The sequence below is a fragment of the Loxodonta africana genome, chromosome 4 (genome assembly GCF_030014295.1).
Source record: "Loxodonta africana isolate mLoxAfr1 chromosome 4, mLoxAfr1.hap2, whole genome shotgun sequence".
Classification (NCBI taxonomy): domain Eukaryota; kingdom Metazoa; phylum Chordata; class Mammalia; order Proboscidea; family Elephantidae; genus Loxodonta; species Loxodonta africana.
Window position 1 is genome coordinate 178,519,121 of NC_087345.1, and position 25,413 is coordinate 178,544,533.

Here is a 25,413-nt window from a genome sequence, read left to right on the forward strand (position 1 = left end):
CATGTGCATGATGGAGAATTATGATTAGGCTGCTTCACAAACCAAATAGGAAAGAACTTTGTTCATCGTGGTATTACTGTCCTTTATGGAAGACATTCTAGTTTCTTTTTTTAAGTATATTCTATCTCAGTTAAGAATATGATCCTTTATATATATTTGCATATATTTCTCTTCTTTTAAACAAGTTAACTTTGTTTAAAAAGAAAAGTAAGGTTAGGGATCTTAAAATATTGTAATAAGTAATTTTGTAATAAGGTATAGATGTGTTATGATTGTCAAACTAGAGCCATTTAGAAGGAAATGAATAAAAATTTAAGGCAGTGATAGAAATCAGTATCCAGTAATAACTGAGTGGTTAGGAAGAAGGTTGAATACACTGGAAATAAGATTTGGCCCTGGAAAACAGACCTATAATGCAATCACTTAATGAACAGTTTTAATTGCTTGGAATTTAGGCGTTTACATAGTGTTTATTATTATTTTAAAGGTCAGTGTATTTTCCCATCATGTTAATGTATTCATGTGTTCAGTAGAACCACCCCCCTATTATTGGAACTTAGACCTATTTTCCTTTCTAAATCAAGGTAAATTTTGGCATATTTGGTAAATTTTGGTTTCTCAGGGGTGGGTGCTGCTTTGCCTTACACAGTAGTTGTTGGAAAGGTATTTTGTTACAGTGGAGGACAGTGCTACGTTTTGGCAGGCAGATGAGCGTAACTGGAGTTGAGTAGGGCCATTGAACTGTCCCATCTGAAATGTAGAACAGAAAGACATTCTGACTTCGGAAAAATATTTCTAGTTCTTTCATTGTTACCTAAGAGACTAGTTTTACCTTTGTAATGGGAATAATGATAATTGCCACCTCAAAATGGTGCTGTTGGAAGATTGAGTTAAAGCAGTTCGTGCCTGACACATAAGCTTTAAGTAGATTTTTAGTATCGTCACTTATTTCTGCTACGTCAGATTCTTTGTACTGTTCATTGACAAGTACATTGTCATGCTTTAACTTAGTTCATTCTTACGACTTGAATGTTAAGAGAATGGTATGAGAGTTTAAATATCGATATAGTCATGATAGCTCATTTGCTGTTTCTGAGAGTTATTGCTAGTATCAGAAATACAGGGAGATCATAGAAGTTAACAAAGTTCATTTAAATTTGGGAGACACTCCTATATATAATAATTAAATTGTGCATGAACATATATAGTGATAGCTTTTTTTTCTGATTATGAGAACAATACAAATTCATTGTAAACATTTCAAAAATACAGAAAAAAAACACAAAAATCACCCCTTAGTTCCACTACTAACCTACGAACATCGCTATCCATATTTCCAAACTCTTCTGTGTGTATGCGTATGTATGCATATGGATGCATTTTATGTGTGTTTATAAAAATTTTACAAACGTGAAAGCATCACATGATGCATAAACAAAAGCAAACCCGTTGCTGTCAATTTGATCCCGAGTCATAGGGTTCCCAAGGCAGGAGTCTTTATGGAAGCAGACTGCCACATCTTTCTCCCGCAGAGCGGCTGGTGGGTTTAAACCACTGACATTTCAGTTTTCAGCCAAGTGCTTTAACCATTGCACCACAAGGGCTCTTCCATACCATTTTATAATTTGCTTCTATTTTTCCCATGTAAGAATATAGTCTAAGCATACTTTGTTTATAATGGCTGCATGCTATTTTTAGTTGTACAAGTGTATATTATTATATTTAACTATGTTTTATTGTTTTGTTTTTAGAGTTGTTCCAGATCCTTGGTGTGATAGTAATGGAGTGATAAATATTCTCGCTCATACCTTTTGCCCATAGTAACATACTGAGTGTAATTATTTAAAATAACTTCCCTCTTCCTTTTCTTATTTCTGCTTCCTCATTTAATTTAAATCCTCATCACTTTTATCTAGATTGCCATAGCAGCCTAAGAGCTGATTACAAAAACAAACAAACTCATTGCCATGGAGTTGATTCCGACTCATAGCAACCCTATAGGACAGAGTAGAACTGCCCCATAGGGTTTCCAAGGAGTGCCTGGTGGATTTGAACTGCTGACGTTTTGGTGAGCACACGCAGCTCTTAACCACTGTGCCACCAGAATTTCCAAGAGCTGATTAGAATCCTTTAAGTGGGTTTTCATATTGGTGCAAAAATAATCTTCTAAAATTGAAATTTGATTGTCACTCTCTTTGATAAAATTTATTGACATTTTTGGTATTTTAGAATAAAATCTAATATTATAGTGTACCATGAAGGGCTATGATATGCATCCTGGCTACTCTGTAGCCTGTTTTTCTGCTACTTCTTTATTTGCACTTTACACTCTATCAATATTGATTATCAGGCACTTTACTGAATAAGCCATGATTTTTTACTTTGACATTTTCATGAGATTTTATTGCCTAGAATTCTCTTTGAATGTCTGCCTACAAACTTCATCTTCAGGTCTTAGTTGAAGTGCTTTCTCCTCTGATGCCTTCCTTAATTCCCCATAAGCAGATTAGTTCTTCTGTTTCCTGTGTTTCATTGTTTCACGTATCTCTATTATGTAGCTGTCATCATATTTAATACTTGTTTGCAGCCTTGTTTTTTGTAGAGAGTTTGAAGGAAAGGACTGTGTTGTCTTTAGGGTGACCAGCCATCCCAGTTTGCCTACCACTGAGGAGAGTCCCACAACGTGGGACTTTCAGTACTAAAACTGTAATGTTGTTGTTGTGTGGCATCAAGTCAACTCTGACACACAGGGACCTGAGTAGAACACAGAGTAGAACTGTAGTGTTTCCTAGGCCGTAATCTTTACGGGAGCAGATGGCCGGGTCTTCTCCTGCACGGAGCCACTGGTGGGTTCTAACTGCTGGCCTTTTGGTTATAGGCCAAGCACGTTACCATTGCACAACCAGGATTCCTTCAAACCAGGACAGGCCTGGACAAACCAGGATAAATTGATCTCCGTGTTTGTCTTTGCAGTCCTTGAGCTTAGCCAGGCCTTTGGTATATAGCTATTAAGTAAATTTATTGTATGTGAATACAAAATAAGTAAACCATTAAAAAGACTATTAGATTTATTTCAAGTAGAGGATGGCAGATTGAGCACTTGCATTCATGTCTTTTCCTTCTTGATACACCTTTTAATTTATATTAAGGGAATAAAATATAAACAATTGCAAAGAAGATGGCTGACAGCCATAAGTCGACAGTTTTAACTTTTGTGGAAGGTAGAAAGGGGGTGGAAGAGCTGTCGCTGATGACGTAGAGCAGAGGAAGTCACTGACTGACTCAAAGATGCACAGAAGGTGATGTAGTTCAAGGAGAGAGCCAACCTGTCCTGCAGAATCCCTGAAAGGCCTGTGCTGTGTGTACTTATTGTATGTGTATATATGAGTTTTAGAGGGTTCTTTAACCAAAACTAAAACCAAAACCAAACCCAGCCCTGTTGCTGTAGAGTTGATTGCAACTCATTGTGGCACTGTAGGACAGGGTAGAACTGCCCCATAGGGTTTCCAAGAAGATGCTGGTGGATTCAAACTGCAGAACCTTTTGGTTGGCAGCCAAGCTCTTAACTACTGTGCCACCAGGACTCCAAACCAAAACCAAAGGGAAAAAAAGGCTTTGTTGCCAAAAAAAAAATTAAATGAATTGGCTAAGGAGAACAACTCCTTGGAGAGTTGGCTGTCTGGAATAAGCCCTCGAAATTCTGGTATTTACAAGTCTTCCAGCGTAATGACCCATTTCTTGCTTTCTCTCCCAAAGCCAATTTCCAATCAGTAGGTTCTGCCAATGTTGCCTTTTCCCCCTAAGTAAAGCTTTCCAGTCAACATGTCCTGTCCATCACTTAAAGGTCTTCTGTCAGCTTTTCTATGGTCTCATTCTTAAATGTGAACAGATAAGCAAAGGCAGCCAGATAGTTTAGGAAAGAGTACATGAAAAAGCTGGACCAAGATAAACACAAAAAGTGATGGTGGAGGAAATAGGTAATTTTGGGAACAAAAGAAAACTTAAAAAAAAAAAAAAATCATTGTTGTCAATGAAGTTTGAGATGGCACCATAACCACAAAACAACAGGGTATTATGAGAAAGAAATTCCTGGAGTCTATTGAAAATCCTTTGGAAATTGAAAATATTTGCCAATCACCCCTGCCCATCAGGAAAAAAAAAAAAAGGAAGAAGAAAATACGTAGTAGATACAGTTGCCCAGACTGCAAAATCAAAAGCCAGAAAATAGAATTTATGACAAAAAAAATAAATTAAGATCAATCCAACAGACTTAATACCTTTTCTAAGAGGAATTGCAGTAAGAGACTAGTAGGACGAAGGGAAAAAACTTTCAAATATGTGGTATGAAAATTTCCCAGAACTGAGGGGAGGCCTGAATTTTCAGATTGAAATGGCTCATCAAGTGGACAGCAGAATGAGTGAAATAAGAAGCACTTCTGGAGACATCACTGAAGATTCAGGACAGTGAGGGTAAGGAGATGTCAAACATTTAGGAGGGCGAAGGGCAAAATGAAACAGAACAGGTTGCTTAAAAGTGATGACAGACGTTAGTACTGGCATCAGACTTCTCCTAAGCTGACTCTGGATTCTAGAAGACAGTGGAGCAGTTCCTTTGAAGTACTGAGTGCAATTGATTTTTTCAGCCTGGAACCCTACCTTAACAATCAAATAAGTGTGTGACCAAATTTAAAACATTTTAAGACATGCTTGTATTTGGGATGCTAACTTCCCATAGACCCTTTCTTAGGAAGCTACTAGTGGAATATCCTACAGCAGAGTTGGTGAGCAAACCAAGAAAGAGAATCACATGGGGCACAGGAAGTAATAGATTCAACTCAGGAGAAGTAACAAAGAAAATTCCCAGGAAATTAAGTGTTTAGCAGAGCTATGAAACAGATCGTCGAGCCTGGAGTGGGAAGATGGAGAGATTTAAGAAGGAAGAACATAGACAAAAGGAAATGAGGAATCAAAAACCTATTTGAGAATTTGGAAGATATGAAGGGTGCAATAAAGACATATAATGCAAGATAACGAAAATAATCAAATTACAAGGGGATATAAGGTGTATAAGAAATGTTTGTTCAGTAGTGACTTATAATATTTCTGTAATCATAATAACACTGTATAAACTCTCTCAACTTGTATATTTTACATCTCACTTATGGTACAAGGATAGAATATAAATAATTAGCCTTGACAAAGTATAGAAAACAAAAAATGAGTGATGACTAGTTGTGGGGTGTCTTAGTTATCTAGTGATGCTGTAACAGAAATAACGCAAGTGGATGACTTAACAAAGAGAAGTTTATTTCACAGTCTAGTAGGTTAGAAGTCTGAATTCAGAGCGCCAGCTCTAGGAGAAGGCTCTCTCTCTGTGTTGGCTCTAGAGGAAAGTCCTTGTCATCACCAAGGAAGCAGGGAGCAGTGGATGTCCTTCAGACCTAGGGTTCCTGAGCTGAGATGCCTCTAGAGCAGGGGAACATTGATGACAAGGACCTTCCCCAGAGCTGACAAGAGAGAGAAAGCCTTCCCTTGGAGTTGGCACCCTGAATTTGGACTTCTAGCCTCCTAGACTGTTAGAGAATAAATGTCGGTTTGCTAAAGCCATTCACTTGTATAGCAGCACTAGATAACTAAGACATTGGGGAAAGCCTGTCTTTCAAATGGGAGCATGTTTGAAGACTATTGACAGATATATAAATGTATTTTTTAAAAGTGTGAACTAGTGTAAAAATGACGTGACAGAGGCATAGTCCAACCTCCTTGTGTAACTTCACAAGGGGGAATGAGAATCAAGATCAGCAGCCTAAGGCTGAGTCCTATGAGGTGGCAGTCAGACATACCTCCTCTCTCCAACCTTTTTTCCAATTCTGATACCAACTGTCCCTCTCACGTACTCTCTACTTCTCTGCTGGATTCGATATTTTGTTGCAATGACCACAGAACTCACAGACCATAGTTAGGGTTTTTTTTTTTTTTTTAGAGAAGTAACAGTTACAATTCAGATTCAGGAATGCTTAGGATACAGTTCTTTGATCTGGACAGTTTCTTTTCAGCTGTGCCTGAAGGCACACCTCTCTCTAGCCCTTGCTGGCCCCTCAGGCCCTTGGGCTGGTTTGGCCCTTGCCTTGCTCAGGCAAGCATTACAAAGCTCTTTCAGCTCTGCTAATAAGTACCCTGAGGCACCCCACCCCAGTCAGTAAACTTTGGCCCTAAGGCACTCAGCCCTCCTGCTCAGTGGTTCTGTGAGCTGAGCTCTGCCACCAAGTGCCCAGAGGCAAACCACTCTGCCAGGAAGCCTCCTGTGCCTGAAGGTGCTCAGCAGTCTCGTTCCATGGGCCAGGAAGCCCACCGTGCAGTCTCCTGCTGGTTTCCTGGTTCTACTGCCTCGCTACTGCCGTTTCTCTGCCATCGCGTTTCACCGGCTCTCGCTGTCTCCAGTGTTACGGTACTCTCTGTCTCTTGGGTTCAAGAGGTTCTCAGCTCCAGGGATCCTGGGTCCACAGGATGCGTTCCACTCCCGAGTTTTCTTTCTTGATTGTACTCCGGTCCTCCTCTGTTCCAAGATTGGCTTTCTTTTAAGCTTAGTGGAATGACAAAACTGACCAATCCCCTCTTTAGGGTTCCATACACCTTACTTGTATGGCTCACCCCCACAAGGTGCCATATACATTATTTCCTTTATTAGCAAGCTCTCCCATCCCCTTGGTGAAGCACAAGCACTACACTTGCATAGTCCCACTCAGCCATTTGGTGGGAGTTACAAAGACTATGGCTAGAAGGGCCATATTAAATAATTTACTGCGCTGCAACTAACATAGTGGTATAATTATATGGGGAGAAGGAATGATAAGAGCAAAAGATTAATAGATAATGTCCCAAATGGGTAAATCTGTAGTCGAAGAAAGAAGGTAAAATGTGTAAATATATTATATACAATTAAATTAACGTAGTCATATAATTATGTTGGGCAGCAGGATAGCTAATAGCAGGATGTGAGTAGATAATGTCCAAAATGGATAAATCAAAATCTTTATATTTAGTTTGCAGATTTGAGTAATAACTTTTAGAACTGTCCTTGAATGGTAGCCACTAATCCATGTGGCTCCTGAGCGCTTGAAGTGTCGCTAGTCTGAATTGAGATGTGCTGTTGAGTGTAAAATAAAATATACACTGGATTCTGAAGACTTAGTATAAAAATGAATATTAGGTATCTCATTAGTATTTTTATGTTCATTTTATGTTAAAATTATATTTTAAATGTATCAGGTTAAATAAATCATTAAAATTAATTTTACCTGTTTCTACTTTTTTTAAGTGGCTATAGAAAATTTAAAATTACATATGTGGCTTTTGTTATATTTCTCTTGGACAGCACTGCTCTAGAATCCAGTCTAGAGTATGAAGTCAAAATTGGTTCCCTTTTGGGAGCGGAGCCCTGGTGGCACAGTGGTTAAGAGCTCAGGCTGCTAACCAAAAGGTCGGCAGTTTGAATCCACCAGCTGCTTCTTGGAAATCCTATGGGGCAGTTATGTTCTGTCCTATGGGGTCACTATGAGTTGGAATTGACTCGATGCCAGTGGTTTTGGTTTTTGTTTTGGGGGGGAGTAGGCTGATCCTGGGGAAAGTTGGCTTATGGGATGGATGGTTGTTTTTCATTTTAAGCCCTTCTTTAAGATATTTGATTTTTAAAACATGTTAATGAAACTTGGTAAGAATTGCTTCTTTAACAAAGAGTGTGACCTCTACTTTCAAATCATTTGTCATGTTATATAATTATATATAATATATATATTATATAGTTAATGCTAAGGAAGTTTGTAATTAAGAGAATTATCATCTCGTGGAGTATTTTTCCCTTATGTTAAGTTGCTATATCAGAAATAAAATACTTGTATTTTCTGCTTTTGTTTAGCTTATCGCAGGAGTGTCCAGGACATTGTCTTCTAGAAGTGATGCCCACAGAAAGCGGAAGTTGTTCAGCTGCTCGCCAGGCAAAACAGAAACGCAAATCACATAGCCTTTCTATAAGAAGAACTAACAGCTCAGAACAGGAAAGGACGGGACTACCAAGAGAAATGTTAGAAGGACAAGTAAGTCAGTATTCATCAGTCTCATATTTAAAAGATGCTGGTCGTATTTGTAATGTTATAAAAATAGCCAAATTTATATAGGTCTCCAAAGTAAAAAAAAAACGTTTTGTGTTGTCAAAAATATTGCCCAAACAACAATAAAACCCCCAAACCATTAAAATTACTGTCAAATACAACAGCATACACAGAGATAGAATTAGATTCCTAGATTAACCCTTATTTATCATACTTGGTAAAAAAGAACGTGGTGGGTCAGTTTGGACTGGTTTTTAGTCTTTGTACAGGCTAATTGACTATACAATTTTAGGTTTTTTGTCTTTGATAATCTCAAGAAGAGCACTATATAATTTTAATTATCTCTTGTTTTCTGAAGAGTTTTTGTCCCCGTCTTTGCTACAGTGAGTGTGCCATCTACTGTTTTTTATTATCTTTCCAATAATTTGATGGTTACTTTAATTCTAAGAGTATTTTGTTGATGAAGTTTTGCTTATACTTTTTCTAGTGAATTCCTTTATAGATGTTGAAAATGTTAGAATTTTTAAACATTATCGTAAAGCCTAGACAAAAGTACATGTTATATTAAAATAAATTATAACTATATTTAATGTATGTATATACATATGTGTATATTATATGTATATAAATTACATTTATAACCGTTCTTTCACAATTGGAACTAATTCATAAGCTATAATGTTATAGGAAAATAAGACTTAAATCTGAAAAATTGATTCATATAATATTAGATCTTATTGAAACCCATATAGATAACTTTATGTCAGGAACTTTTTATCTCTTTGAACTTTAGGATGTAATCTTTACAAGAGCAGTAGTATACATTCAGAACCAAACCCAGCTCCTGGCACATAGTAGATATTCAACTAGAATTCAGTTCTTATGTATTGAATAAATGAATGAATAAACAGATACATGTCTCTGTTTTTCATACAATGATTAAATTTTAATTTAATATTAGAAATAAAATAATAGTTTTAAGGAGCCTCCCAGAGATATTTTTGATATTCTTTAGAAAGTGAATGTCTAAACCAGAATGGTCTCAAAGAACTTCAGTGATGATGGGAATATTCTGTATATGTGCTATATGGTACTGTAATCACTAACCACATGTGGCTGTAGAGCAAATGAAATGTGGCTGATGTGACTGAGGAACTGAAATTTTAATTTTATTTTAATTAATTTGCATTTAAATTTAAATAGTCATGGGTTGTGGCTACCGTATTAAACAGTGTAGGTAAACAGTCTGAAAAAAGTTTCTTTAATTTTTAGATTTACTTACATTTCTAATAGTGAAAGTTTCACAGTCTCCTTTACTGGCAGATTCTGGAGGTAACTTTCCTATAAGGTAAATACGCTCTTATTTTCTTGGCCTTGTGTGCCATTTCTCCATTGTGATGTAAAACAAGTAGGTAATTGTAACTCATAGCAACCCTTTATGAAGACAATTCAGAATTCTCTCAGCTTCATTTTTGTGTTGACAACTTTTCCTAGACAATGCTTGTTTGTTGAATGAATAAACTTACTTGCAGTTGGATCAGTTAGCATGTTTCTGTGAGTGGTCAGTGTGACAGCGGCTCTCCTTAGTTCAGAAGCAAGAGGGAGAAGGCAATGATACACGTGTTTTGGTCCAAGCAGTTGGCATGGTAGGTGTAAGTGGAAGAATCTAAGCATTAACAGTAGTTGACGGCAGACAGATTTGAAGTGAATGGTAGGAATGATGACTTCCTAGACAAAGTAGATAGGAATGCTCTTTCAATTGTTGAGGAACAATGTCCAAAAAAAAAAAAGAGAGAGAGAGAGAGTGAAGATTACTGTGGATGAGATGTTCTGGTGGGTTTAAACTTTATGTCTTACATTCATAAATATGACGTATTTTAGAAAGCGTTGACTAACGCAGTAAAGAGAGGTCCATTGATGCAAAGAATTGTTGAATCTATGTATGTACCAAGCATTGACTGTAGCCTGAAAAAATTTTCCTGTATTTATGAACTGCAGTTTTTCAGATGTATTTAAGTATGGTGTGAGAAACTGGAAACTTATTCAAAAGCTTTACTGAATTTTTAGTAGCTTTTCTGTCACAGGTTTTCTCAAGAGGTACTAAAATTTCAACAGCGATCATTTCAGGGCCTGTGAAATTTAATGGCATCTAAAAGTAGTACTGTTAAAAAGGTTGAAAAGCAAGTTGTAAGTATTTCTGTTAGGCTCAACTCGCCCTCTAGTGGAAAAGTTCTCATTTCACTTAATATTTAGTTTCTTGATTGTTTTATAAGGTGAGGTTAATGCTGACATCTCAGCTTTGTTTTCCCTAAGTAAATGTAACATTTTAGTTGCTGGATAATAAGGATCTTAAAACATGGGTATAAGTGAGTGGGAATTGGTAAGCGTAAGAGCAGATTTGACCTTGTGTAGAAGGTGAGAAAGGCTTCCCTAAGGAAGTGACACTTAAACTGAGAACAGAAGGATGAGGCAGGATTAACTAGATGAGGGGGTGAGGGAAGAATGTTTCCTGGAGAGGGGATAGAATATGCAAAGACTACAAGGCAGGAAAGAGTATGTTAAAAAATTGTTTTGATTCTTATTTTAAATCCTTACATATTGTAGTTAATGGAATTTCCTCCTGTAATGGTTTAGTTTCAATTTTCATGTTTAAGTGTCTGTTTTTTTTCTTCATGTTTCTACATTGGCACATTAGAGGAAAATTGGGAAGCCTGTATTACTGATTGCTACTAGATTGAATTTTTAAAAAAAAAATTGAATCTAGAAGCAATCAGTAATACCAGTGGGTGTGTATATATATATATATATATGTATGTTTATATAGGGTACTGGGTATGTATAATGTGTGTGTGTATATATATATATAAACCAAACCAAACCCAGTGCCGTCGAGTTGATTCCTACTCATAGTGACCCTATAGGACAGAGCAGAACTGTCCCGTAGAGTTTCCAAGGAGCACCTGGTGGATTTGAACTGCTCACCCTTTGGTTAGCAGCTGTAGCACTTAACCACTACGCCACCAGGGTTTCCATATATATATGTGTGTGTATATGTATATTTGTGTATATACTTATATATACATTTATATACATATATTTATATGTATATATACGGTTTCTAGAGACTGCCACGTGCACACATACACGCACAGATATACACACATGCACACACACAAACCAAACCCGCTGCCATCTAGTTAATTCTAACTCAGAACAACCCTATGGGACAGAGCAGAACTGCCCCATAGATTTCCAAGGCTGTAAGTCTTTACAGAAGCAGACTGCCACAGTTTTCTCCCATGGAGCAGCTGGTAGGTTCGCAGTGCCAACCATTCAGTTAGCAGCTAAGTGCTTCAACCACGGAGACACCAGGGCCCCTAAATGTATATAAAAACCAAACCAAAGCCGTTGCCACAACTCATATTGGCCCTGAGGGGCAGAGTAGAACCGCCCCATAGGGTTTGCAAGGAGCAGCTGGTGGATTTGAACTGCCCACCTTTTGGTTAGTAGCCAAGCTCTTAACCACTGTGCCACCAGAGCTCCACTATATGTGTGTGCACGTATATATATAGATGTGTGTGTGTGTGTGTGTGTATTGTTGTTGTTTTTAGGTGCTGTCGAGTTGGTTCTGACTCATAGCGACCCTATGCACAACAGAACGAAACACTGCCCGGTCCTGCTCCATCCTTAAAATCGTTGTTATGCTTGAGCTCATTGTTGCAGTCACTGTGTCAGTCCACCTTGTTAAGGGTCTTCCTCTATTCCGTTGACCCTGTACTCTGCCAAGCATGATGTCCTTCTCCAGGGACTGATCCCTCCTGATAACATGTCCAAAGTATGTAACACCCAGTCTCGCCATCCTTGCTTCTAAGGGGCATTCTGGTTGTACTTCTTCCAAGACAGATTTGTTCATGCTTTTGGTAGTCCATGGTGTATTTAATATTCTTCCCAACACCACAATTCAAAGGCGTCAACTCTTCTTCTTCAGAAACCCTGATGGGATAGTGATTAAGAGCTACGGCAGCTAACCAGAAGGTTGGCAGTTTGAATCTACCAGGCGCTCCTTGGAAATCCTATGGGGCAGTTCTGCTCAGTCCTGTAGGGTCGCTATGTATATGTGTATGTCTGTGTGTGTGTGTATGTTGTAAGTTGCTGTTGGGTTGATTCTGATGCATGACAACCCTGTGTGTGTGTTCTTTTTTTTTAATTGGCCTATAAGATTTATTTAAAAATTCTGTGAGAAGTTAATCTGGTAATGAATTTATAATAAACATTGGATATATTTTTTTAATTTGCAGCTCACTAAACATAAGAAAGTTTGTGCTGTGTATAAATTTGAAAAGACACTTAGAAAATTACAGTGACAGTAGTTAAGTATTAAAACATTTTTTGAGATATTGAGAACTTTGAAAATTATGCTGAATGGTTTGGGGGGACAAAATACGATTGAGATTAGAATAGAATACGGACTCTATATTTCCTATTTATTAGCAGTGTCCAGGAAAAGTAAATGTTTTGTGAAAATTTTGGTGCCGCTAACTCATTTGATCGTACTTAAAATTTCAGCTGAGATGTTTCTTCTCCCCATTAACCTTCTCTGACTTTTGGCAAACTGGAGGTTATAGGTGTGAGAGCACGTGCCCCGCCATGAAGAATGTGGCACAGCTAGGGAGCTTAAATGTTCACGTTTTCATTTTAACTAATAGTGATTTTGATCTGATACTTCTTTTTTCCTCTTCACAACTCAATCTTGTAGGTATTAAGTAGTGTTACAGGAAATATCCAGTTTAGTTGTGCTTGAAGCAGTGAGACATAATGAGGACTCTATAAGGCACGGGTTCCTTTGTTGCATTGCATGTTAAAATACATTTATATAACATATAATAGAATTTAAAGACTTTATAATATAATTTTATTTATGGAAGCTGCCTTCCTTCTCTACAGACTTGGAATTTTTGAATAGGGTAGGCTTATTTCCTTCCTTATAAAAGAAAAATTTGTGTTATTTTGAAGAAGTATTTATTCTTAAATCCCATATTGCACTAGTTAGCCAAATTATAAAATATGGTTATAGTTTTTCTCTGTAGAAGTTTGAAACCTTAAATTCTTTGCATTTTATGTTTAAGAAATAAAATATGTAATTTTATAAGAATTTAGGGTAAATTATAATTTACTTGAGAAAAAGTATATTGGTAGCTGGTGCCTAAGTTATTGTAAACATAATCTTCCTTTTCTGTAGGATTCTAAACTGCCTTCCTCAGTTCGTAGTACGCTGTTGGAACTGTTTGGTCAAATAGAAAGAGAATTTGAGAACCTTTATATTGAAAACTTAGAATGTAAGTATGTCCTTTCTGAATATACTTTTGTAATTTTTTACTTGTTCATAGAAATTTTTGACTCAGATTTGTGGGTAGATAAGCAGCTACTGTATTTTCTGTTCTGCCATAACAAATCTAGTGGCTTAAAACAACGTAAGTTTATCATCTTACGGTTTTGTAGAGCAGAAATCTGGTATGGGTCTCACAGGACTAAAGAAAAGCTGCAATTTTTCTAGGAGGCTTTAGCGAAAAATCCATTTCCTGCTTATTTGGATTGTTGGCAGAATTCAATTCCTTGTGATTGTAGGACGGAGGTCCTCATTTTCTTGCTGTTTGTAAGCTGAGGGCCATTTCCAGCATCTAGAGACTGCCATGTTCCTTGGCTCATGGACCCCTTCCTCCATCTTCAAAGACAGCAACAGTGGGTCGAGTTCTTACCCTTTTGCACATTGCTGAACCACTATTCTACTTTCCTTTTCCACTCATAAGGACTCATGTGATTGGTTTGGGCCCATCTGGATAATCCAGGATGCTCCCCCCATCTCAAGGTCCTTAATCATACCTGCAAAGTCCCTTTTGCCATGTAAGGCAGCATATTCACTGGTCAGGGTAGGACTGTTTTTGGGAGAACATTCTTCCGCCTATTACACTTACCAGTGTGAATTATGATTTTATAAAAAATAAATTCACCTTTTAATTTTTTATACACCAAGTGTATTGTAAATTGAGAAAACTTAGATTCACGTTTTTCTTGTATATTATAGTTTGAAAATATGCTAAAATACTAAGTATTGCTTGTTTGATCTGTTAAAGGTAAATCAAAAGAATTTTGAGTTAATTAAGCACTTGGTTTTAGTTTTTTTTAAGTAATGCTGACATATGCTTAAAAACAAGACGAAACTTACTAAACAGTATAAAAAGAAAAAAAAGCATCTCTATCATTTCCTTACCTGCCCACCCCATCCCACACTTCAAAGGAAAATGTTTTTTTCATTCTTTGCTTTTACTTCTGGTTATTTTATTTTTAGATTTGTCAACTTTAGGTCATATATATTAATGCTTCAGTGAAATGTTAGGAAATAAACACACCCCTTTTTATTTCTTGCTGCTCCGATTGTAGCTTTTCAATTTTTGTTAGTTATTTTATAGGAGTTGTGCCTATAAAATTGACCTTATGCAATATAATTAAGTCTATCATGCTTTATCTATAAATTGATTCCAAAAATTGAATAATAACACATAGGATTTACATTATTAAAATATTTTTCATTCTCGAACTAAGTGGTGTGTTTGGAACAGTAGCAAAGAAAATATAATTCTATGTCATTTAAACTTCACTTTTTGTAAAATTTAATGTTTTAGTATTGGAATCTCTTCCAAGTCCACTTTGAAAATTTATAGAGGGAGAAACTATTCCAACTCTGTATAAAACAAAAATTAGGCAACATGTACTGCATGTAATTTTAAGTATCAGAGTTTTAACAACTGCAGTATTACTGAGTTTCCATTGAGCTCCAAAGTCTTATTTTTAAAGAATTCATAGTTTGCTCAAGAAATTATAGGGTTAAAAATGATTCATGTTAGAAGATACTTTTGAGTTACATCGTCGACTACTTAAAAGTTTTGGTAACTTCTCCTGCTTATGATATATAGACAAAATTGCTTAGACTGGATGATATTTACAGCCTTTTGCCCTTCACCTGTCTTTTTAACCTTATCTCATTCTGTTCTTTCACTCAGACTCTTCACCCAGACCAGCCTTCTCATTACACCCTGGATAGATCTGCTATAATAGTGGGAGACTACATAGTACAGTGGCAAGGACATAGGCGTTAAAGCTGGGTAGATTTATGTGCAGGTCAGGTCCCAGCTTTGTCACTTCATTAGCTTTGTGTCCTTGAACTAGTTACTCAACCTTGCTGAGTCCGTATTTCCTTATCTCTAGGATATGGATAACAACGTTGATATTGTAGGCTTGTAACATAGGGCCCGAGGCACAGATGGTGATCAGCAGGGTTAGCTTCTTGTCCCTTCCCATTATCTTTGCTCATTCTGTTCTTTATACTTGATACCTTTGTTTTTATCCATTTTTTTCTCCTATAATTCTGTAATTCCTATTAATTTTTGAGAAACTTCCTTTAATTTTTTTATTTTACTGTGCTTGAGGTGAAAGGTTAGAATACAAATTGTTTCTTATTCAAAAATTTGTAAACAAATTGTTTTGTGACATTGGTGAAAATCCTATGTGTCAGCACAGTCCCCCTTTCTCTTTATACCCTGGATTCCTCATGTCCCTTTATCCAGCTTTTCTGTCCCTTCCTGCCTTCTCCTCTTCGCTTTGGGGAAGGCATTGCTGGTTTGGTCTCGTATACTTGATTCAACCAAGAAGCACTTTCTTCACCTGTGTTACTATTTGTTTTATAGGCCTGTCTAATCTTTAGCTGAAAGGTGGACTTGGGAGTGGCTTCATTTCTGAGTTAGCACGGTGTCCAGGGTCAGTAGTCTTGAGGGTTGCTTCAGTGTCTGTCAGACCAGTAAAAAACAAAGTCTGGTCTTTTTTGCTGAATTTGAATTTTGTTCTACGTTGTATCCCACTCTGTCCAGGACCGTCTGTTGTGACCCTTGTCAGAGCAGTCAGTGGTAGTTGGACACCATCTAGTTCCTCTGTGCTCAGGCTGATGGAGGCTGTGGCTCATGTGGCCCATTAGTCTTTTGGACTAATATTTCCCTTGTGCCCTTGGTTTACTTCATTCTCCTTTGCTTCAGATGAGATGAGACCAATAGAACTATCTTAAAGGGCTGCCGGCAAGCTTTTAAGACCCCAGATGATACTCACCAAAGTACAATGTAGAACATTTTCTTTATAAACTATGTTATGCCAATTAACATTAGATGTTCCCTGAGTCCATGACCCCCAGTCCTCAGCCTTAGTAACTCGGTTCCTCAAGGTGTTTGGATGGGTCTAGGAAGCTGCTTTGGCTTTGCCTTGGTCAAGATGTGCTGACTTTCCCTAAATTGTGTGTTGTCCTTCCCCTCACCAAAGTTAACACTTGTTAGTGATTTCCTCTCCCCACCTCTCCCCCCTTAACCATCAAAAGTTGTTTTTTTTGTGTGTGTAAAATTTTTCTTAAGTTTTTATAATACTGGTCTCATGCAATATTTATTCCTTTGTGATTGACTTATTTCACTCAGTATAATACCCTCCGTATTCATCCATGTAGTAAGATGTTACACGATTCATCATTGTTCTTTATCTTTGCATAGTATTCCATTGTGTGTATGTACCATAATTTGTTTATCCACTCATCTGTTGATTGGCACTTAGGTTGTTTCCATCTTCTTGCTATCGTGAATAATGCTGCAATGAACGTGGTTATATATATGCCTGTTCGTTTGACAGCTCTTATTTCTCTAGGATATATTCTAGGAGTGGGATTGCTGAATCATATGGTATTTCTATTTCTAGCATTTTAAGGAGGTGCCATATTGTTTTCCAAAGTGGCTGTACCGTTTCACATTCCCACCAGCAGTGCATAAGAGTTCTAGTCTCTCTACAACCACTCCAACATTTGTTGTTTTCTGTTTCTTTAATTTGTGCCAGTAATGTGGGGGCGAGATGGTATCTCATTTTAGGTTTGATTTGCATTTCTGTAATGGCTAATGATGAAGAGCATTTCCTCGTGTGTCTTTTGGCTGCCTGAATGTCTGTTCATATCTTTTGCCAATTTTTTAATTGGATTATTTGTGTTTCTGTTGTTGAGGTGTTGAAGTATTCTATAGATTTTAGAGAATAGACTCTTGTAGGATATGTCATAGCTAAAATTTTTTTCCAAGTCTGTAGGTTCTCTTTTTACTCATTTGGTGAAGTCTTTTGATAAGCATAAGTGTTTAATTTTTAGGAGCTTTCAGTTATCTAGTTTGTCTTCTGGTGTTAGTGCATTGTTAGTTACGGTTTATATTGTATTTATGCCATGTATTAGGGCCCCTAGCATTTGAGGTTTTATATTTAGGTCTTTGATCCATTTTCAGTTAGTTTTTGTGTATGGTGTGAAGTATGGGTCCTGTATCTTTTTTTTTTACAGGTGGCTATTCAGTTTTGCCAGCACCATTTATTAAAAAGACTTTTTTCTGCCCCCATTTAATGAACTTTGATCTTTTGTCAAAGATCAGTTGACCATCGGTAGATGGATTTACGTCTGGGTTCTCAATTCTGTTTCATTGGTCTATGTGTCTGTTGTTGTACCAGTACCAGGTTGTTTTGACTACCATGGCTGTTTATTAGGTTCTGAGATCAAGTAGTGTGAGGCCTCCTACTTTTTTCCTTTTCTTCAGTAATGCTTTGCTTATCTGGGGCCTCTTTCCTTTCCATATGAAGTAGGCGATTGGTTTTTCCATCTCATTAAAGAATGCTGTTGATATTTGGATAGGGATTGCATCGTATCTGTAGAACGCTTTGGATAGAATTGACATTTTTCACAATCTTGAGTCTTCCTATCTATGAGCATGGTATGTTTTTCCATTTATGTAGGTCTCTTTTGATTTCTTGCAATAGTGGTTTGTAGCTTTCTTTCTATCAGGGTTTTATGTTCCTGGTTTGATTTATTTCCAAGTATTTTATCTTTTTACGGGTTATTACAAATAGTGTTGTTTTCCTGATTTCCTTTTCAAAGCTCTTTGTTGGTGTACTGGAATCCAACTGATTTTTGTGTGTTGATCATGTATCCTGCTAGTCTGCTGAATCTATTAGTTTCAATAGTTTTCTTGTGGAATCTTTGGGGTTCTCTACATATAGGATCATATCATCTGGAAATAGGGATAGTTTTACTTCTTCCTTTCCATTGTGAATGCCCTTTTATTCTTGCCTTATTGCTCTAGGAAGAACTTCTAGCACAGTGTTAAATAGGAATGGTGGTAAAGGGCATCCTTGTCTTGTTCCCGTTCTCAGGGGTAATGCTTTCAGCCTCTCTCTGTTGAGAATGATCTTGGCTGTTGGTTTTGTGTAGATGCCCTTTACTGTGTTATTTCCCGTCCCTTCCATTCCTATCTTATTGAGAGTTATAATCAGGAATGGGTGTTGGACGTTATCAGATGCCTTTCTGTGAGATGATCTGTGATTCTTTTGTTTTATTTCAGTGGTGGATTACATTAATTTTCTAGTGTTGAACCATCCTTTCATACCTGGTGTGAATCCCACTTGTTCGTGATTTTTTTTTTTTTTTAATATGATGCTGAATTATTTTCCCTAGTATTTTGGAATTTTTCTATCTGTATTCTTCAGAGATACTGATCTGTAATTTTTTGTGTGTGTATGTGGTATCTTTGCCTGCGTTTGGCATCAGGATTATGCTGGCTTCAATAGAGTGAATTGGGGAGCATTCCTTCCTTTTCCATGCTCTGAAATAGTTTGAGTAGTACTGGTTTGTGCTCTTCTCTGAATGTTTGGTGGAATTCTCCAGTGTAACTGTCCAAGCTGAGCTTTTTTTGTTGTTGGGAGTTTTTTAATTACCTCTTTGAACTCTTATTATGGATCTGGTCAGATTTTCTATTTCAGATTTTGTTAATTTAGGTAGGTAGTGTGTTTGTAGAAATTTATCTATTTCCTCTAGGCTCTCAAATTTGTTGGAGTAGAGGTTTTCATAGTGTTCTGTTAAGCTCCGTTTTACTTCTTTTGGGTCTGTTGTAATGTTCCCCCATTTCTTATTTGGATTTTTTGCCTCCTCTACTGTTTTGTCACTTTGGGCAGTGGTTTGTGAATTTTGTTGATCGTTTCAAAGAGCCAACTTTTGGTCTTGTTGATTCTTTCTGTTGTTTTTCCGTTCTCTCTTTCTTTATTTCTGCTCTAATCTTTATTATTTCCTTTCTTCCCATGACTGCGGGCTTCTTTTGCTGTTCTTTTACCGTTTGCTCTAGTTGTAGGGCTAATGTTTTGATTTTGGCCCATTCTTCTTTTTTGATGTGTGCGTTTACTGCTATAAACTGATCTCTAAGTGCTGTCTTTGCTGTGTTCCAGAGGTGTTGGTATGATGTGTTTTCACTCTCATTTGATTCTAGGAATTTTTTGACTCCCTCTTTGATCTCTTATGTTAACCAGTTGTTATTAAGCAAAGTGTTATTCAGTTTCCTTTTTTTTTTTCCCCCTTGTTCCTCCTGTTTTTGATTTCTGATTTTATGGCTTTGTGATCAGAAAGAATGCTTTGTATTATTTCAATGTTCTGGCTTTAAATGCGTGTCCAGGGGAGTGTTCCATATGCACTGGGAAAAGAATGTGTACTTCCCTGCTCTTGGGTGGAATCTTCTGTATATGTTGTCAAGTTGGTTGATTGTGGCCTTTAGATCTAACGAATCTTCGTTGAGTTTATTTCTAGATATGTTCTTTACCGAGAGTGGTTTGTTGAAGTCTCGTACAACTATTGTGTAACTATTTATCTTTTCACTGCTGTTAGAATTTGTTTTAGGTACTTTGGAGCCCTGTTGTCGTGTGCAGAGATACTTACTACAGTTATGTTTTCTTGGTGGACTGTCCCTTTAATCATCATACAATGTCCTTCCTGGTCTTTTATGATGGATTTTGCCTTAAAACCAGTTTTATCTCTGATTAACATTGCCGCTCCTGCTCCTTCTTGGTTACTATTTGATTTATATGTATTTTTTCCATCTTTTGATGTTTAATATATTTGTGTCTCTGTGTCTAAGGTGTGTCTCTTTTAGACAGCATATAGATGCATTGTTTTTTTCTTTATACATTCTGCCACTCTTGCTCTCTTTACAGATGCATTTAAGCCTTTAAGTTCTGTGTGATTATCGATAAGTATGAGTTTATTGCTGTCATAGCGTGTCATAATGTTGCTTTTTTTTTTTTATGGCTCTGGCATTTTCTTTTACTTTCCTGTGTTAAGTTCCTTTTGTTTGTGGATTTTCTTTTGTTATTATAGTTTTCGTGTTTACCGAGTCTTTATGTTTTTCTTTTTTTATTTTGATGAGTAGGTTTGTTGACTTTATTTGGTTACCTTGAAATTTACCCTTATCTTCCTAAGTTTGAACCAGCCTTTTATTACTTGATATTGCCTTGATGAATTCCTCTTTGTTTGAAAGTTCTATATCTACACTGTTCAGTCCCCATTTATTGCTTTGATGTTGTCGTCATTTACAAATTGATGTCTCTGTTGCCATGTTTTAAGTCTTTTAGCTTTGTTTTATTACTGAGAGTTCTTTCCCTAGGTTGGTATCTGGCTGATGCTGTTCTGTATCCTAGGCTCTAGTTGTTGTCTGATGTTAGGACTCCCTTTAATATTTCTTGTTTGTTTGATTTGGTTTTTACAAATTTCTTTAGTTCCTGTTTATCTGAAAATGTCCTAATTTCACCATTGTATTCGAGAGAGAGTTTTGCAGAATAAGTTATTCTTGGTTAGCAGTGTTCGTCTTTCAAGGTTTTATATATATCATCACATTGCCTTCTTGCCTAAATAGTTTCTGCTGAATAATCAGAGCTTAGTTTTATTGTTTCCCCTTTGTAAGTGACTTTTCCATTTTCTTGAGCTGCTGTCAGGATACTTTTCTTTGTCTTTGGTTTTGTCAAGTGTGATTTTAATATGTCTTGGTGATTTTCTTTTGGGGTCTATCCTATATGGGGTTTGTTGAGCTCTTGGAACATCTTTCATGATATTGGAAGTTTTCTGCCACCAAATCTTCAACAGTCTTCCCTCTTTTTTCCATTTTCTCCCCGTTCTGAAACTCTGATCACACGCCAATATTTGCTTTTGATTGTGTCCCACATAATTCTTAGGTTTTCTTCATTCTTATCTCAAAGTAGTATCCATGGATTTGTTTTTAATTTCACAAATTCTGTCTTCCGTTGTTTCACATTTGTTCCTAAAACCTTCTATTGAGTTGTCCATTTCTGAAATTTTCTTATTCATCTTTTGGATTTTTAGTTGATGTTTTGTACTATTTCTAATCGTATATTTGTTTCGATATTTTGTTTTTGTATTATTTTCCTGAATTCTTCTATTTCTGTGTTCTCCATGATTTTGTCAATTTTTTCTTTGCTTTTGTCTGTTTTTTCCTTGATCTCTTTCCTAATCTTCTGAAGAGCTCTATGTATTAGTCTTTTGAATCCCATATCAGGTAGTTCCACTGCCTTTTCTTCTACCAGAAAGTTGTCTGATTCTTTATTTTGGCCACTTGATCTCATTCTGCTTTTTTATATGTTTTGATATTGTCTGCTTTCTCCAAGATATTCAGGTATTGTTTTCTTTATTTATTGACTGTATTTTTATTTGTTTTGTCCTGCTCTTTTGTTATGTCAAGGTGGGTTGGCCATGCATGCTTTACTGCTTGCTTGTCTGTGGGCACGATAGCTCTCACCACCTTTTCTGGGTGGGCACTGTACACTGCTTTGGCGAGGTGGCTGAGCGTGGAATGGGTAGGCGCTATCTGTCTTCTGATGTTGGTCCAGCGGTGTGGGAGCATTCACAGCCCCTTGCCAGATGGGTGAGGGTGTCGGATGGGGTGTGGTACAGGCTCGCTTCATACCATTCAGCTCCTGGTTGAGCTCTAGGAGGTGCAGGCCCACTGCTACGGCAGGCCTGGGCGCCAGCGACACGCTAGCTGTAGCATTGCTACAGGGGCCAGCAGAAAGGTTGGGACCCAGGGCAGTGGTGGGCCAGTGATTCTGTAGCCATGGTGGTGTGTCAGGGATTGGCAGGATGGGGCAGGTGGTGGCATATGGGATTTGGTAGGAGGGAGAAAGAAAAGGAAGAAAGAGCAAAGAAAAAAAAGGAAAGGAAGAGCGGGGAAGAACAGCTGTGCGGCAGTTGGGGGCAGGGCAGACCCAGGGGAGTCTCGTTTTTGGACTCTGGCAGCGGGGGCTCCTGGGATTGAGGTATTCTTGCTTCTACTCACCAGAAGTATGAGGGGTGAGAAAGTGTGTTTTCTCTGGTTACTGGGTGCTCTGTGAAGTTGCCTTCCTATACTCCCTGTCCAGGGTCGTTGCTGATGGTGTTCCAAGATGGTGACGCTGTGCCATGTTAGTTGGCAGGGGACCTCCACTCCATATCTCTCCTTGTTCTTGTTTTCCTTTGGTTTCTTTTTCCATTAGGTGTTTGATCTAATTCTTTATCTCTTCATTTGATGCTTAGGATTCTAGGATTGACATTTCTATCTGTTTTACTTAGTTTTTCAGGTCTTTGCTGCAGAGGGATGGTGTGAAGCATCTGTCTAGGGTGTTGTCATGGATTGAATTATGTCCCCCAAAAAATGTGTGTATCAATTTGGCAGGGCCATGATTTCCAGTATTGTGTGGTTGTCCTTAATTTTGTGATTGTAATTTTATGTTAAAGGATTAGGGCGGGATTGTAACATCCTTACCCAGGTCACATTCCTGATCCAATGGAAAGGGAATTTCCCTGGGGTGTGGCCGGCACCACCTTTTACCTCTCAAGAGATAAAAAGGAAAGGGAAGCAAGCAGAGAGTTGGGGACCTCATACCACCAAGAAAGCAGCACTAGGAGCAGAGCACATCCTTTGGAAGCCTCTTGACCAGGGGAAGATTGATGACAAGGACTCTTCCTCCAGAGCTGACAAGAGAAAGCTTTTCCCTGGAGCCGACACCCTGAATTTGAACTTACAACCTCCTAAACTGTGAGAGAATAAATTTCTCTTTGTTAAAGCCATCCACTTGTGATTATTTCTGTTATACCAGCACTAGATGATTAAGACAGACTTTGGTACCAGGAGTGAGGTGTTGCTCTAACAGATACCTAAAATGTGGATGTAGTTATGAACCTGTGAATGGATAGAAGACTCAGAAGGAAGTGAGGAGAACTGTTAACACTGGAGAAGGTACAGATGGTGAGAAACAGCAGCAGCAGCGAACCACAGCAGCAGAATCAGGAGACCACTGAGAGACACTGCTGGAGCTGACTCATGGAGCAAGAGGGCTGAGTGTCTGTGCTCAGGAGGCTTCCTGTCAGAGTGGGGTGCCTCTGGGCACTTAGCAGTGGAGCTACTGAGCTTTGGAACACTTACCCCAGCAGGGCAAATGTGGGTATGAGGCCTAAGGGCAGAGAGGCCAAGAAACCATGAAGCAGAAGCTGAAGAGACAAGAAACACAGTAAGCCGAGCTGCCTCAGTCTCAAAACGTATGGCCTTGACCTCTGGGGTTTCAAAGGGTGGAGCCATGGCCTCTGGTGTTGCTAAGGGTAGAGCCACCATTCAAATGGACTAAGAGACTGGTGGCCTAAAGCGGAGGGAGCAGAGTTGCTGTCTCAGTGGGCCGGAAGGTAGAGCTGAAGCCCAGGGCTGAGGGGCCTCCACTGAGAATCTGAAGAGTGTAGCCAATACCTAGAGTCTGGAGGGTAGGGCCGTTGTATAAATTGTCTCAGAGAACAGAGAATTATTTTCAAAGCCTTGGGGACTAATGTAATGTGTTCTGCTGACTTGATTGGTGCCTGTTATCCCTTCTTTTCCTCCAGTTTTCTCCCGTTTGTAATGGAAATGTCTAGCTTGTGCTTGTTCTACCATTGTACCTTTGAAAGCAGATAATTTGTGTTTTAGATTTCACAGATGAAGAGGAATTTTTGGAATTTTGGACTTGGAGTTAAGGCTTTTGTTATGATATGATAGGGTGAATATGTTTTGCATGCTGCAAGGATGTGATTTTTAGGGGGCCAAAGAGTGGAGTGTCATGTATTGAGTTATGTCCCCCAAAAATGTGTGTATCAATTTGGTTGGGCTATGATTTCCAGTATTGTGTGGTTGTCCTCCATTTTGTGATTGTAATTTTTATGTTAAAGAGGATTAGGGTGGGATTGTAATACCCTTACCCAGGTCACATTCCTGATCCAGTGTAGAGAGAGTTTTCCTGGGGTGGAGCCTGCACCGCCTTTTATCTCTCAAGAGATAAAAAGGAAAGAGAAGCAAGCAGAGAGTTGGAGACCTCATACCACCAAGAAAGCAGGACCAGGAGCAGAGCGCATCCTTTGGACACAGGATCCCTGCACCTGAGAAGCTCCTTGACCAGGGGAAGTTTGAGGACAAGGAATCTTCCTCCAGAGCTGGCAGACAGAAAGCCGTCCCCTGAATTTGGACTTGTAACCTACTGAACTGTGAGAGAATAAATTTCCCTTTGTTAAAGCCATCCACTTGTGGTATTTCTGTTATGTCAGCACTAGATGACTAAGACAGACACTATGTTCTCCTTGACTTTTTAATCTTTGTTATTGAGAATCCTCACTTGGTGCTTGTCTGTGCCATACATTAATAGTTACATTTTATTATTGTATGTCTTTTTACCCAGTTGTAGTATTCTCAACTAGACTGTAAATTCTTCATTGAATTGCAGAGGCTGTCTGAATTATGTTCTTAAATTATGCTAAAATACAAAGGAAACTAATTATATTGAAATGCAGGACCCCCCCCCCCACCCAACTTGAGAACATAATATCTTCTACAGTGTAGGATGAGTTTTATTTTTGGAATGTTATCTTACTCTTTTCTCTTTTTAACAATAAAATTTATTTATTCTTTTATTGCTCGTATTTTAGATGAGAATGTAGTCCACAACTGAGTTTGTCTTTTTTATACTTGTTACAGATTGTATTTTTTGAGAACCATGATCTTGTTTATTAGAATATGATTCGTGTTTTTTGACACTAGTTTTAGACACATTGATATATAACATTTTTATATGCTCAAGTTTTAGAAGTGGTGAGTATATTGAAACAAAAAGCTTATAATTTACATTTTTGAAAAAATTTTTTTATTCCTAGTACGTAGAGAAATTGATACTCTTAATGAACGTTTGGCTGCTGAAGGACAAGGAATTGATGGAGCAGAGCTGAGTAAGGGCCAACTCAAAACAAAAGGTAAGGCTGAATGGTCATAAGAGGATTGTCCCACAGATTATATACTGAGATAATTCAGAATTTAATGAAGGACACTGATTCTTTAGATTTTGTATCAGCAAAACTTGGAATCGGTAATTCATG

At 37.8% G+C, this 25,413-nt stretch overlaps 1 protein-coding gene across 5 annotated transcripts in view; it reads left to right on the forward strand.

Moving 5' to 3' along the window:
* The window catches only part of WDR37 (WD repeat domain 37), a 130,162-nt gene that overhangs the window by 35,688 nt on the left and 69,061 nt on the right, over positions 1-25,413 (forward strand). For all 5 annotated transcript variants that reach the window (XM_064285076.1, XM_064285075.1, XM_023548751.2 and 2 more), the window contains 3 exons: positions 7,916-8,093; positions 13,348-13,444; positions 25,195-25,290. In XM_064285076.1, coding sequence (XP_064141146.1) covers positions 7,956-8,093; positions 13,348-13,444; positions 25,195-25,290 — 331 coding nt within the window. In that variant the 5' untranslated portion in view covers positions 7,916-7,955. The remainder of the gene's footprint in view (positions 1-7,915; positions 8,094-13,347; positions 13,445-25,194; positions 25,291-25,413) is intronic.